This window comes from Cynocephalus volans, chromosome 12 (genome assembly GCF_027409185.1).
Source record: "Cynocephalus volans isolate mCynVol1 chromosome 12, mCynVol1.pri, whole genome shotgun sequence".
In the NCBI taxonomy this organism is placed as follows: domain Eukaryota; kingdom Metazoa; phylum Chordata; class Mammalia; order Dermoptera; family Cynocephalidae; genus Cynocephalus; species Cynocephalus volans.
In genome coordinates this window covers 73248471-73262588 of record NC_084471.1, presented here as the reverse complement: position 1 = coordinate 73262588, position 14118 = coordinate 73248471, and the positions used below count along the sequence as shown (strand labels likewise).

The 14118-nt window shown below is 34.3% G+C and overlaps 1 protein-coding gene across 1 annotated transcript in view; it reads right to left on the bottom strand.

Annotated features, from left to right (window-relative positions):
• Nucleotides 1-403: 403 nt before the first annotated feature.
• SCAF11 (SR-related CTD associated factor 11) overlaps nucleotides 404-14118 on the bottom strand; it is a 64883-nt gene continuing 51168 nt past the window's right edge. Inside the window, exons 7-15 of the mRNA XM_063075022.1 lie at nucleotides 11067-11125; nucleotides 10788-10897; nucleotides 9762-9863; nucleotides 8161-8267; nucleotides 4267-6981; nucleotides 3146-3492; nucleotides 1904-2122; nucleotides 1446-1565; nucleotides 404-1181 (exon numbers count right to left, since the gene is read on the bottom strand). Coding sequence (XP_062931092.1) covers nucleotides 1035-1181; nucleotides 1446-1565; nucleotides 1904-2122; nucleotides 3146-3492; nucleotides 4267-6981; nucleotides 8161-8267; nucleotides 9762-9863; nucleotides 10788-10897; nucleotides 11067-11125 — 3926 coding nt within the window. The 3' untranslated portion in view covers nucleotides 404-1034. The remainder of the gene's footprint in view (nucleotides 1182-1445; nucleotides 1566-1903; nucleotides 2123-3145; nucleotides 3493-4266; nucleotides 6982-8160; nucleotides 8268-9761; nucleotides 9864-10787; nucleotides 10898-11066; nucleotides 11126-14118) is intronic.

Genomic DNA, 14118 nt, shown 5'->3' with positions numbered 1-14118 from the left:
TTCCAAAACACAGGCTAGAATTTTGCGACATGGCTAATGGCCACCACATGGTCACCAAATTAACACCTTATGCATTGTAAAGCATTTGGGGATTACTCAAGTATGAAAAGAATTTCATTAGTGATTAGACAGATGAGCAACAGCCTTAAGCCAGTGAAGTGAGTCTTACAATTCTACCTTAGTCCCAAGGAAGGGAAGGTTACCACTTAGCAATTCTCCAGTTGGCACAAATAATTTATCATCTCTGACAGGTAGAAGATATTATAAAAGAACATAATTTCTATGTCGACACTTTTTCCAAAATGATCTTCTAAATTCAACAAAGACTTTGAATTGCCATAGTTGTAATACAGTTAATCAAACTGCTTCGTCTCAACTGGGGGGAAAAAAAGCACAATAGAAAAACAAGCAGCATAACCTTTATTTGGAGATTACAACAGGTGAAGAGTGTCTCAAAGTTCTGAACTCTAAATTTTCCTCATGATAACGTTTTCTATCTAAGCAATTTATTGATATGTGCTTTAAAAATACACATTAGGAACCCTGCAATTGGTATGTTCTATTTAATATTAGAAATATTTTTCATGGTCATACATTATTTAACTTTCTATAAGTAGAGGGAAAAATCATAAAGAACATACTTTATTTTTTAGCCTGGCAGAATAAATGTACTATATATATATTTTCCCAAACCAGTGCACTTAGAAGTTTCTAATTTATGCACTCCATTGTTTCAACCAAAAAGCTGTACATGTTCCAGTATCCACACTATAAGACAGTCCTACTAAAAATGCACACTCTTTTAAACCCTTTACTTTCCCTTAAATTTGCTTTATTGGGGGAGGGGGGAGAGATTATAGAAGTTGCAGTGCAGAACTATATTTAGAACAAAACATTATACCCTACATTAAAAAAAATAATTTTATCAAAACCAAATTTCAATCACAGTTATGCATGATTTTCAGTTTAATGGTACATGTTGAAATTGCACTTTGCAGATATCTTGATAACGTCCTTTTATAGCGCTCCCCATTTCAGCCTATGTTTTTTTCAGTAGACACAGGTTCTTCCAGAGTTTTCTTTTGGCTTCCCTTCCGTGAATATTTGTATTTGTCTACATAGGCTTTAACCAGATTTGCCACTTTAGTAGAATTTACTTCTCCACTCTTACTATGACAAACCTAAGAAAAAAGGGGGGTAAAACTTTTTTCATGCTTAAAGGGATTAAAGCAAAATAGAAAGCTTTGTGAAAAACAACCCCAAAAAGACCACCAGACTTATTTTCATATTTCACACCTCAAACAAACTTACTTAAAGGGTAAAAAAGCAGGTAAGAATTAATAGAGGCTAGCTTTTATTATTTTAATTAAATCTAAGTATTCCTTTATTAAAACAGAAGAGGTACAAAACGATATGCATGTAACTCCACTAAAGATATAACTTACTTTATCTACTGCTTTCCGTACAATCTCTTTATATTCTTCCTTGGTGATATCTTTATTTTGGTAAAATGGCTTAATGGCCAATTTTACCTCCTGTGCTGCTTTTTCTTGAATTTGCAATTTCTGGTGAGAAGAAAATGTATATTATTTGCCAATCACATACTTAAAAAAAAATTCTTTAAAAATATAAAATTGAAAATACTGTACATTTATATTACAAGGAACTCTTCAAATACTGTGACAAATACAATTTACTCACATAAACATTTCTAAAAATAATTATAAAATATTATCAGTAATTAATTAAGCATCAACACATCTAGATAGAACTCTTCAAATAATATTAAAATTTAAGACTATCCATAATAAATTCTCTTTACCACTCATACAATAGAAAGCTGATATTTTTTCATCTTTATGATATACAGAATTATGTAGGTTGCTCTCAACCTTGAACTTGCCTTGTCTGTCTTCGAGCTATCTGCGCTGGCTTCCACTGTAACACTTACTTTGCTTTCTGCCAATTTAACAGCAGCATTAGAGGCTTTGCTGTGACTTGATGATGAAGTATTACCAGAACTTGGTCCCTGAACTGTTCCCATATTTCCCGGGGCTGCTGTCGGAGCAGGTAAGACTGGTGTACTCATGTTACTACTTACATGAGAAGCACTAGGAATACCCTGTTTTAAAGAGTTATCATCAGTTAATAAATTACTTGTACTCAACAGTAAGTTTTTTAGTCACCTATTAGAAATAACATTGAAAAAACAAAGTGAATTAATGTACTTAAGAGAAATGCATATTTCAGGTCATTATCTAAACGGCTGTTTAAGGAAAACTGAATAACATTCTTATAGAGTCTTATTTAAATATGTCTAGATGACTTTTAAATTATGTATGTATATTGTAATGTTCTAACAGCAACACTAAAAACGAGGAGAACAGTATTTAAACAACATATCTTTCCTGAAAGGCTCTTTAGGAATATTAACTAAGGTAAGTACCTCAACTTTAAAGACTGAAGAAAATAAGGTAGTGAAGTCAAATGGCTTGCAGTGAGTTGATAGCAGGAAAAAGATATAAGATCCCAAATTCTAAAATCCCATTCCCCTGCTCTTACAACTACATCTTACTGTCAGGATTCTAGAATTTCTGAAAGGCAGACATAAAAGTATAAGCAACATAAAGTTTGCAAATTATTCAATTTTGTGTGTCTCACAGAAGCACTTCTTTCTTTTTAGCATGGTAAATTCATGAAAATGAAACAAATGGTAATGAATAGTGAACAGCTTTATCCAGCGTCTGTCAGAACAAGACAAGACAAGCTTCATCACAGTACTTAATCACTAGTTCCCACCACCACCACTACCTTGCCGCAAAAGTCCAATAAAATAGGGTAAAAACTTAAAGTCCCTGCCATCTGATTCTAGTTTGGCTCATAATTTGGTCTTAATCTGACAAAAAACCTGTTTGCATATAAGTAATAACATATATGCAGCTTGGATGTGATAATATGTATTTAGTTAATGTTCTTATGTGGGGGTTGGGGGGTTTGGAGAAGGATGGTAAAAAGAAATTACAAAGGCTTATCATAAATACAATCAAACAATTGTTTTTGGATGCCAAGAAGCCCTTTTCTGAACCTCGCACCCTAATAGTTTACAATGGCTACGTTCATTAAACTTGAGTTGCTAAACACGTACCTGCAACTGCTTTCCATCTGGTTGTGAAGCAATGTAGTTGACTTGTTGGGATGGTGGGGGAGGGGGTGGTGGTGGTGGCAGTCCCTGAGATACACTGGTAGGAGCAGCGACCTGCATAAGAGGCACTCCTGTGTGGAGATGCAAGGGTAGCTGAGGATGAATGTTAAATGGATTGCGTTGGATGTTCATCAAAGAAGCATGAACACCCACTGGATATGGGAAGATATTCATAGGCTGGTGTTGTGCATTCATTTGTTGCTGCATTACATTCATCTGTGGTTGCATCATATTTATAGGTAGCTGAGAACCATCAACTTGTTGGTTTGTTGGGTCTTTTAGGTTAGAATCTATCAAAAGAAAAAAAGGTTTGTGAAAAAAATCATATTACAAATCTCTTTAGAAGCAAAGAACAACTGGTTATAGTAAAATTAAATAGCACTTAATAGACTCAGTACACCAAAACCAATCTCTATTTAGTTTAATCCTGTCATTTCTAAATAACATGTAACTGCTTTTCTAACTAAAAGACGACATTCAACTAAAATTACTTTTGAGAATATGTTCACATAATAACATACATCAACATTAGCAAAGAAGTGGTAGCTTAAGAAACTTAGTGACTAGTTAAAAAATAATCATATAAAATTCAGTTCTCAATTACGAGTAAGGTTAAACAATTTTTTAAAAAAATCTTCAACAGCTTTTTTTCTTGCAATGTTCTTAACAAGAAAAACCAAGGAAAGATAAATCTCTATTATTAGAAGAGTGACTTATTTGTACAAGAACGATGGCCAAAAAAATTCAAGTGCACACATCTGAAATAATGAAACAGAAGATAAATCCTGCATAGGACCATCCCAAACTCTTCTGTTACAGCAAATAGTACATAAAATATTTATCTTTGGCATGGTTTAGAGCAGGAATAGGGCTAAAAAAAAAAATAATACTGACTTACATATACATGTGTATATATATTTATACAATGCAAAGTGACTTGTAAACAACTGGGTTTCAGTTCAACATAAAATTACAAGTTAGGATCATTTCAACTCATACAAATAAGATACTAAATTTATAACCTCTTCAAATAAAAGAGCATCAATAAACAAAGAATAGGTTACCCTGTTCAGTTGTTTCCTCTTCTTGTCTCATCCATCCAGACTGGGGACCTGAAGAATTCCTCCCTCGTCGTGAATAATAGTTTTGCACATCTGCTGGCAGAGTCTTTCTCACAGCCCAACTAGATGCAGATGTCCACCCAGATCTATCTGCTGGTGTATCAAATGAGAACTCTTGCTCACTTTTCCGCTTATATGGTTGCTGTTCCACAAATTTGAAAGACTCATTCCCTGAACTATTTGAATTCCCTGAGAGGGGTTTTCGGTTTTGCCACCTGTTTTCATTCTGATCTGTATAGGCAAAACTACCTTTGTAAGTGCCTCTGCCACGATTACCTCTACCACGGTTAGACACCCAACCCGAACCAAAGTTTTTATTCCAAAAATTCCCTGAATTTTCATTTTTATTTTCTTCCCAGTGCGAATCTTTTACCTTTTCTGGATTTCTGGTCCTTGGATCAGGCCCAGAATTTATTTTTTCTGTTACCCAATTGGGACAGTCATTTCTATGTTTGTCAGAAGAATTTGGATCGTCAGCAACTGAACTGATATCACTTTTTTGTTTTCTTGTATTTTCATTCTGTTTCTCTGGGTCACTCTTTCTGTACCGATCATTTCCTCGTGGACATCTCCAACCATCACTTGTCCATCTTTCCTTCCACCGGGGAGAGTAACTATCTCTGTCATTTCTACCAAACGATGAACTCTTACTTTTTGTTCTAGATCTTGAGGGTGACCTAGAACGAGATCTAGACCTAGACCACCTTCTGGTTCTCCTTTCCCTATCTCTATCTCTCCTCTGCCCATCTCTATCACTTTCTCTTTCTCTGCTCCGGGACCTGGATTTTTCTCTTGGGGAGGAGTCTTTCAATCTTGACTGAGATCTTCTGTTCTCTCTAGAAGTATCTCTTCTCGGGGACAGTGATTCAGATCTTTTGCCGTCCCTAGTACTATCTCTTTTTGGAGACCGAGACTGAGATCGCCTCCTTTCCCTTGCAATATCTTTTTTTGGGGACTGAGAACGAGATTTTCTCCGTCCTCTGGCAGATTCCTTCTTAGGAGACGGTGATCGAGACCTCCTGCTTTCTTTTCCAGTTTCTCTTTTGGGAGATGGAGACTGAGATCGCTTCTTTTCTTGCACAGTGTCTTTGTTGGGAGACCATGTTGTAGATGGGGAATGAAATCTAGATCTTCGAGTACGAGGCTTTTTGGATTTATCTATTATATCTACTGGGCTTTCAGATGGTTGAGATATATTTTCAACCTTTTCATTTGCGGGATCAGAAGACAGCATATTATTTTCAGAACTGTGTGCCATAGAATTTTCATTCAATTGTTTAGAATCTGCACTTACAGATGCTTCAATTTCAGATTCATTTTGGTCACTGCAAAATGAATCACACTCCATAGGTATCATTTCATTATTGTCCTCACTAAAATGCTTCTGAATCTGTTCAATGTGTGTGTTAGGCAACTCTGTAGATCTGGGATCCAGAGATTCAGTCTTTCCTTCTAAAGATTTGTCCAACTTGGTGGTATGAGGACGATTATTTTTTAATAAATTATTTTCAGAGTCTTGAATACTACTGAAATTTTCATTCTCTGAAGTATCACACGCTGCAATTATTTCTGCATCTTCAGTTTCAACACGCCCAAACAATTGACTCTCTGAGCTCTCAATAGATATTTTGTCCATTGTTTGTATAATTTCACCCTTAGAAGATTCTACCTTGGGACTCTCTACATGCTCTTCTGTTTTTACTGTAGAATCTTTATGATCAGTAATTTCTACTCTGAGACTCTCTCTCATTTTTTCTTCATTAACCACTGACACTGCATTCTCAGGTAACTCACCAATGGGACTAGAAACAGGTTGGTGTACTTCCATTTCAGATGCTGAACATGTAAGAAAATCATTTGGAGGATGATCTGTACATATATCTGCCTTTACCTCTGATTCTGAAGGTCCAAGTATCTGGTCTTGATTTTCCAATGGATCACCTATTTTTTCAAAAATATTTCTAGAAATATCACATTCTAAACAGATAACTTTAGCCTCTATACTTGTATTCTCAAGTTTTTGAATTTCCTTCTCCTGTCCGACTAGCACAGGAGTATCTTGAGTACAAGACTCAGAATAAGAAAATTCTACTCTTTCCTCTATATCATGATTCTCAGTATGTTCCTCCCTTTCTTCTATTTGCTGATTGCCACTTTTTGAGCAATTAGCAGACTGGTTTTCTACATCTGTTTCCACAGTGCAAGTGTTACTACATGCTATATCTGATTGGTGCTCTTTCTCTAAAACAGGTGGTGTGTCAGATTCTGCTGTTTCTTCATCTACTGAATCACTGGAAGATGATTTTTCTGGGGGAGGGACAGAGCTCCGAAGTTTCTTTTTCAGTAAAGGTGGTTTTCTTCCTCTTCTTACAGACTTCCGTTTTGGAGGCTGTTTTGTTTGCTTTTGTGACTCAGCTGAAGAGGAAACACTCACTTTTGGATTATTGTTACCCGGGGCATCAAACCCAGAATTATTTGATACCAGGGATCTCTGGGACTGACTGACTGTTTCAGCTCTCGTGTTACGTGTAGATCTCCTTGTAGGAGTTGTTGCTGCAGGTTTTCGTCTTGATCCTCTAGTATTTGATGTACCAGAAGTTTGCTGCTTTTCTTCTCCTTCTTGGGTATGTGCTAATGCATATTCCTTGCAAGAAGTACCTAATAATGTTTTTTAAAAGGTAAAAAAAAAAAAAATGTGTTTCAAGAAATAATAGTATTTTGGCTTTAGCTAATTTTAGCATAGAGTTGGTAATAGAGTGAAACAAAATACTTATGAATCAAATTATAAATAAATGCATGGCTATTAATGTCTGAGTAATATGAGTGCTCATCAGCTTTTTAAAATGATACTGAAAATAAGTTATGAATGGATTTGGATCCATGTAGGTAATCTTACAGGGAAAAGAAGGAAAATATGTTTGGTCTGGTAACTGGTATGTGTTTCATGAACTGGTGTTATCTAGGCAAAAGAAAAGAAAAACTGTCAAGCTATCCACAAATAGATAAAGATTCAAACTATTTGTTCATAGTTAATTAACAGATTGTACTTAAGATCTATGGTTTGGACACTAAAGCCCTAAACTGAAAGGAGACTTCTAATCAGTTCCTCAAAGCCTTTACGTTATAATTTCTTGAACTTGTAAAATAAATTTTTTATACTTGGAATGATTTTTTAAATTTATTTTTTTAATTGACAGATAAAATTGTATTGACCATGTACAACATGGTATTTTTAAATATCTATATACATTGTGAATGACAAATCTAGCTAATTAACATATGCATTACCTCACATAGTTATTTTCAGAGAACACTATACATCCACTTTCTTAACATTTTTCAAGAATGTATCATTAAATATAGTCACCATGTTGTACAGTAGATCTCTTGAACTTATTCCTTCTATCTAACCAAAATTTTATATCCTTTAACCAACATCTCCCCAAACTTCCCCTTGCCCAGCCTCTGGTAACCCCCATTCTACTCTCTAGTTCTATGATACCAACTTTGGAAGATTCCACATGAGTGCAATCATGCAGTATTTGTCTTTCTGTGCCTAGCTTATTTCACTTAGCTTAATGTCCTCCAGGTTCATCCATGTTGTCACAAACGACAGGAGTTCCTTCTATTTTTGTGGCTGAATAGTATTCTGTTAGGTTTATGTACTCCAGTTGGAATGATTTTAAAGTCAAGTCACTGTCCAAACATTTACAGAAATATCTAGAAGTTACTATACCTTACTATACAGCTTTTCTAAGTCATCAACACTCATCTTTATGAAACTGGAAGAAGCTAATAATAATTTAAGAAAAGAGAAAAACATTTCACAAACTTTACCAAAATTTTCTAAAGATATGGTACTTGTTGGAAAAATAGTTCTCGGCAACACAGAAGAAATTAGAGGAAGAACTTCTGTTTCAATATTCCAGGGTATAAAACCAATTCTGAAAATTCAAAACAAAGACATTTTAGTTTAAATGATTTAAAAAATTATACCAGCAATTTGAAATTATTAATTCTCCAAATCAAGTCAGTAATATTAAAATACAATGCTTAATACAATACTTTCTTGGCCCAAATAACTAAAAATGTAAATTCAAAATTACTCATTGTCCAAAGACAACTAACTGCCTGCAAAGAAAAAACCCTTTAAAAGCATGTTTATCTGGTAAATTAATGGCAGAGACAGATGAACACAACTTAATACAAACAAATGTTTCTCTTTTAAATAATTTAACATAATATTGTCAAGAATTTCTTTTAGCTTTTATTCTTTTCTTCACTACTCTAAAAAAAGTCAACTTTGAGGTACAAGTCAATATATAAAAAAGCACAGATTTTAAATTTACAGTTTGCTGACTTTTAACCAATGTACCTATATCTGTGTAACCACCACCCCAATCAAGAAACAACATTTCCACCTCCCTAGAAAGCTCCCTCATGCTCCTTTGCACCCTTCTCCCTCCTTTCCAGGCAACCAGTCAACTGCTTCTATCACTATGTTATATTCTAAAATTCTTCTGAGGATGATGGCTCTTCAAAGTTCCCATTGTCCCTTGGACCTGTTAAGACCCCCCAAACTTTCTGCATTCAAACCCAATCCACTTCCCATCTTCATTCTCTTATTCATCTTTGTTCAATTTAGGTGCTCTACAAAAGATTATCTAATTCAGTATAAGATGAGATTCCGGAGAAAGAGAAGCTTAAAAAACAATGTACAACTTGTATGTGTACAAAAATATGTACTTTTAGGGAAGGATTTCATAGTATACATATCTGAACATTCTAATTTTACTTCTATTTATGTTCCATTGTCATTCCTAGAGGGTAAAAGCCCTATACGGAACTATACGAGTATTAGAGTGACATATAAAATAAAGTCACAATATTTTATAGGAATGCATATAAAACTCAGGCAGGAACCTTGATATTTATGTAGGAGCTTGATTTAAGTTTGTATTATGTAACTAGCACTACGTTAATAGCTTCATGACTTGTAAATTAAGAAAGAAAGGACTAGATTATAGAAAGCCGTTAATGCCAGGGTGGAGCAGACACCTGAAAAAGATACTTACAGGGGACATTTTTGAGAAGGGGAATATGATAAAAGCAGTTTTTCAGCAGACAGGAGGGAAGAGTAGAAAAAGAATGACATGTTTCAATGCTATTAATAATAATGAATCTTACCATTGAGGTGCTCTTCCTTTTAAATGAATCTAGCATACAAATATCTATACTTATTAAACAGATAAAGATTCTTTACTGTCCAACGGGTCCTTTAAATAGCAATCTTCATTATGCATTTGAACATCAACGTTTAATTTGCACAACACTTCCTTAGGAAGATAACTACTGAATAAGGGTACCCCTCTATTTAGGTATTAATGATATATTGTGCTCATGCTAGCATGTAAACAGTAGTAAAAAAAATTTTTTACCTTCCAATTCCAGGTAATGTATCAGGAAACCATGACAATTCCAATTCCTGTCTCTTCTGCCTAATCAATGCACTGATTTCATTGACTTCTATAAATTCTGTACTAAAAGATAAATTTTAGATCTTCAACAGAATCCAGAAAATTTAAGTTCAGAGTAACAACTGAGTTATATCAAGCATAACCATAGTTTTTGTACCTAGTATTATGAATCATACTTACAAGAATAAGAACTTTTTTCAATTTAAACACTTTCAAAATAAATTCATTCCTAAAATAAGTAAAATTTTCATTATTACAAATCAAAATTATATTTGAGTCCTAAAAATAATATCGAATTTCTATCCTAAGTGACAGAATTTTTAAAAAATAAGTCAATTTAGACTAATATCGTCATTATCGATAGAAAGAAATTCTAGGGACAAAAGAACTTCCTGTTTGAAACTAAGCACAAAAAGGAAGAAAATAAAGGAGGGTATGGCTACTGCAACCAAAAGTGGGTATACTTTGGCTTTTCAAAAGGCTACTCAGACGTTATTGTCTTCTTTGGTACTTTGCCAAGTTCTGAAATTAAATCACAATATTTTATTCTGTTGTTGGTTCAACTAATGCGATATGATTTTAAAACCCCAATTTAATCTTCAGATTTCACAAATATCTACATACTAGTCACTATGGATTCAAAGATGACTAGATCTGCTCTAAGTGTTCTGCTTTATTAGGTACTTCTCCCACAATTTAATAAGTAGCCTACTTCACTATCATATAAAAAGCTTTATAGGACAACTTAACTTACTCATGAAACAAAGCCCACTGGCATAAGCAGTCATTGTGTAATAGAAAAGCTCACAAAATAACTGGTTTTCTCTTTGCCAGACCTAGTTTATTTTCCAAAAGAAACAAAAACAAAAATCCAGGTGTGCCTTTCATAATTTTTTTGAGACCAGAGCTTAAGATTTCTACCAAGTTAATTATAATGATTAAAACATCAAGTATAAACAGTATAAATTAAAAGTAGAAAAGACTAACCAGTAAGCTCTATAGGTAAAAGAAGATTCTCCAGTGTGACTACTAGAAGAAAACATATTGGAGAAAAAACTTCTGAAGCACTGACTTGTACACTGATTTGATCTTTGAGGCTAGAAAAGTAAAAAGTAGTTAGTAAAACAGCCAACAAAAACACCTCTGTAACAGGTACATAATAGTTATATTAAAATATTTTTATATACTTGAAGCACTAGAGTTATGTACTAAATAACCCAAACAAATTATTATTTAAGAAGAAGATTTTTCTTTATTTCAACAGACCTTATTTATCTTTATTGCTGCATTTTTCTTTCCTCCCATTTCACCGTATGGAGAGTTTCCTGTAAAGACACAAAAAGACTTGTCTTAATTCTTATTTAAAAAGGCTGTAAATCAGTATTAATAACAGCATATCGAAAAGAGAAAGTTAAAATATGTAGAAAAGTTACATTTCAAATAATAGTACTTGCATTTATACAATTTTCCCAAATGCTAATTTCACTGTTAAGCCACAGATACAAGAAAAATACAAAAGGCCACAACAGAGCAAACTGGTAAAGTATGTAAAACTGCTGTGATGAGAGCATATGAGTATTAAAATTCTAGTCAATATTTTCTGCCACTCTATGCAAATGTAAACTATCTTGTAACAAAAGATATACATATAAGCAGTCAAGCTGTTTAATATCAATAATGCACTTAATATTTCTTTTCCAGCTATTATATAAAACAGGGAATGTTAACTCATCTCAAGTGGGAGTTGGTAACTGGGGTCATTAGCCCTTGTTAACTCTAAACTACCATGTAACCACTGGCACCCACTTCAAGTTAAGTACTCTCCTTCCTCAAACATCGGTAATTAGAGGGAACAGTAGAAGTGTTGACGGAAACAGCTCTCTGTTGTAGCAGTGCTGTTGGCTGCACTGCTTATGACTTGGTTTTTTTGGTTTTATCTAACCATTAATCTGGCTAACTCTACAAAAAAAAGTATCAATCTCCATCTGGAGATTAATTTCTATGAGTACTTCCAGATGAAATAAAATAAAGGATAGAAAGATAGGATAACCACAAAAATTGTGTGAACATCGTTATAGATTACTGCTCTTAGTTTTTCTTTACCATTAACCTTCTGGTATTAGTCATCTGTACCTATCTATACATTTATGGTCTGCAATAAACTGCTGCTGGTACTCTTCGGAACGCTAGAAAAATCTACAATGCAAATGACAACTATGTTTTATTCTTCAGCCTTGCTTGCCTCATAAAGGGCCTATTGACTTTGTTCAAAATAAATCACATTAACTGGAAAGCCTGTTTCCTGCTAAATAAGATCGTAAGTACTTTGGTTTTCTTCTGTTCGTCCAGTTGGTAGCAGCCTACTTTTGTGCTATTATCCATCCTTCACACACGTCCCACACAGAACTGTTATAACAAATTTAATTTTGATGTTGGGGGCAGAGGAGCTGGCTGAGTTTTGGGAAGTTACTGTCTTACTCTGTGATGTATATTTAAAAGATGATGCACTGATTTTAAAAATTGCTTAAGAAGCCAGGAGTAAAACTCTGTGGTAGGTACCCAGCTACATTCTTAGAAATAACCACCATTTTCCTTTCCTAGACAGAATTGCTGTGCTGTAGCTAGCTACACAGTGTCTTTTATGTCCTCAAAGTGCTGAGTTGTTTTGATTCAGGTTTCATTCACTCAATATTTAGTTAAGTATATGTACTGTTTACATAGCATTCTTTCACTTGGAAGCTTATCTCAGAAAGCTATTATTAGACAAAATGCTCTCTATGGAAAGAACTGAAAAATCTAGCCCAAAAGCTATTTCACATTTCTCAGTAATTCTCAGGTAATTGCTGAGAGGCTCCAATGACAATCTCTAAAGTATTCAATACTGGTGAATTTGTCACAATTGTGATTTTCTAGAGATCACTTCACAAATCCACCCTACTAACCTGCCTTTGGACAGCAGTTATATATCTTCTCATTTAATTTTTATCAGAGTAATGCATGTACATACCTTAAGAAGTCAAACAGCACTTCTAAGCTTATAAAGCAAACTACAGAAATACCCACTCCTGATTTCTGCTTCCCAAAAGTACTATCAAATCCTTTGGCTCTTTCTTCTAATACTTACCTCTTTATTTCTAAATAACATCCTCATATATTACTCTACCTTGATTTATTGGGTTTCAGATATTATCTTATTTTTTTTTTAAACTATGGAAGATATTTTCCTCTTTATACCATTGCCCTACCTATCCTCTTTGCTGCCTTCACTCTGTCTATATTGTTCTTTTTGCTATATCGACATTTGATATAGTAGTATTATATTACTCTAATTATATAAACATTAATCACAGCTGAACCACATATTGAGTTATGATTTGGTCCTTCTTTCTGAGACTTCTCAGCTTATCTTCCACTCCTGTTGAATTTTTAAATTTCTGCTGTAATACTTTTTAAAACTTTCCTTTTAAAAATTGTTTTTTCTCATATCATTGATGAAATATCCCTTCTTTGCCCTCTAAGGGAATTAATATTTTTAAAGTTGTTCCATATTTCCCAGCACTGGGTCCGTTTCATGGGGTTCCTTTGTCTTTGTTTTGATCTCTCTTATGATCTCCCTCAAATACCTGGTGACCCTTCTTTGTTTATGGGACACAAACACTGATAGAAAATGGTATGGATGGGTGGTCAGAGTCTTTCAGCTAATGGGTTTCATCATAAGGTGATCGAGTAGAGATCTGATATTTCACTGGGAGACTCCCAGATGTCATTATCTCCAAATCTTTTCTTTTGGGCAAGTCAGTATTTCAGAAGATCATTCTTATCTTCTGCTTTGGGGAATATAATAAGCCAGATTGCCAGTGCTTTGGGAAATGATCATGGGTAGAGGACTAGAGGCCTCACCATTTGACTTACTTTCACTCTCTTTACCCTGTTGTTTCCTCTACCTTCATTTGTGCTACAGTTTAATCTTGCTAGAGTTTAGCCCCCGCACTATGTAGAGAAAACCTCCAGTCTTTGAATGGCTAGTCCCCTTCCTCTACCCTGTTCAGCCACGAATCTTCACGATAAACTGGTCATCTAAAAATTTGTAACTAATTCTGTTTTTTTGGCACCACCCCATATCTCTGCCTTTAGAGATAATGGAGGCCTCCAAATTCGAGACTTTCTAAGGTTCTATAGTATATGAACTGACTTGATTCTTAACTCTACCCTCCCCATGAAAGGTTTAGCTTTCAGCTAAGACAGTTTTACATTCCCCTTGTATAATCAATCACTTTCTAGTTTCTATTTGTGCACACCTTATGTGAAGTTCCCTAGC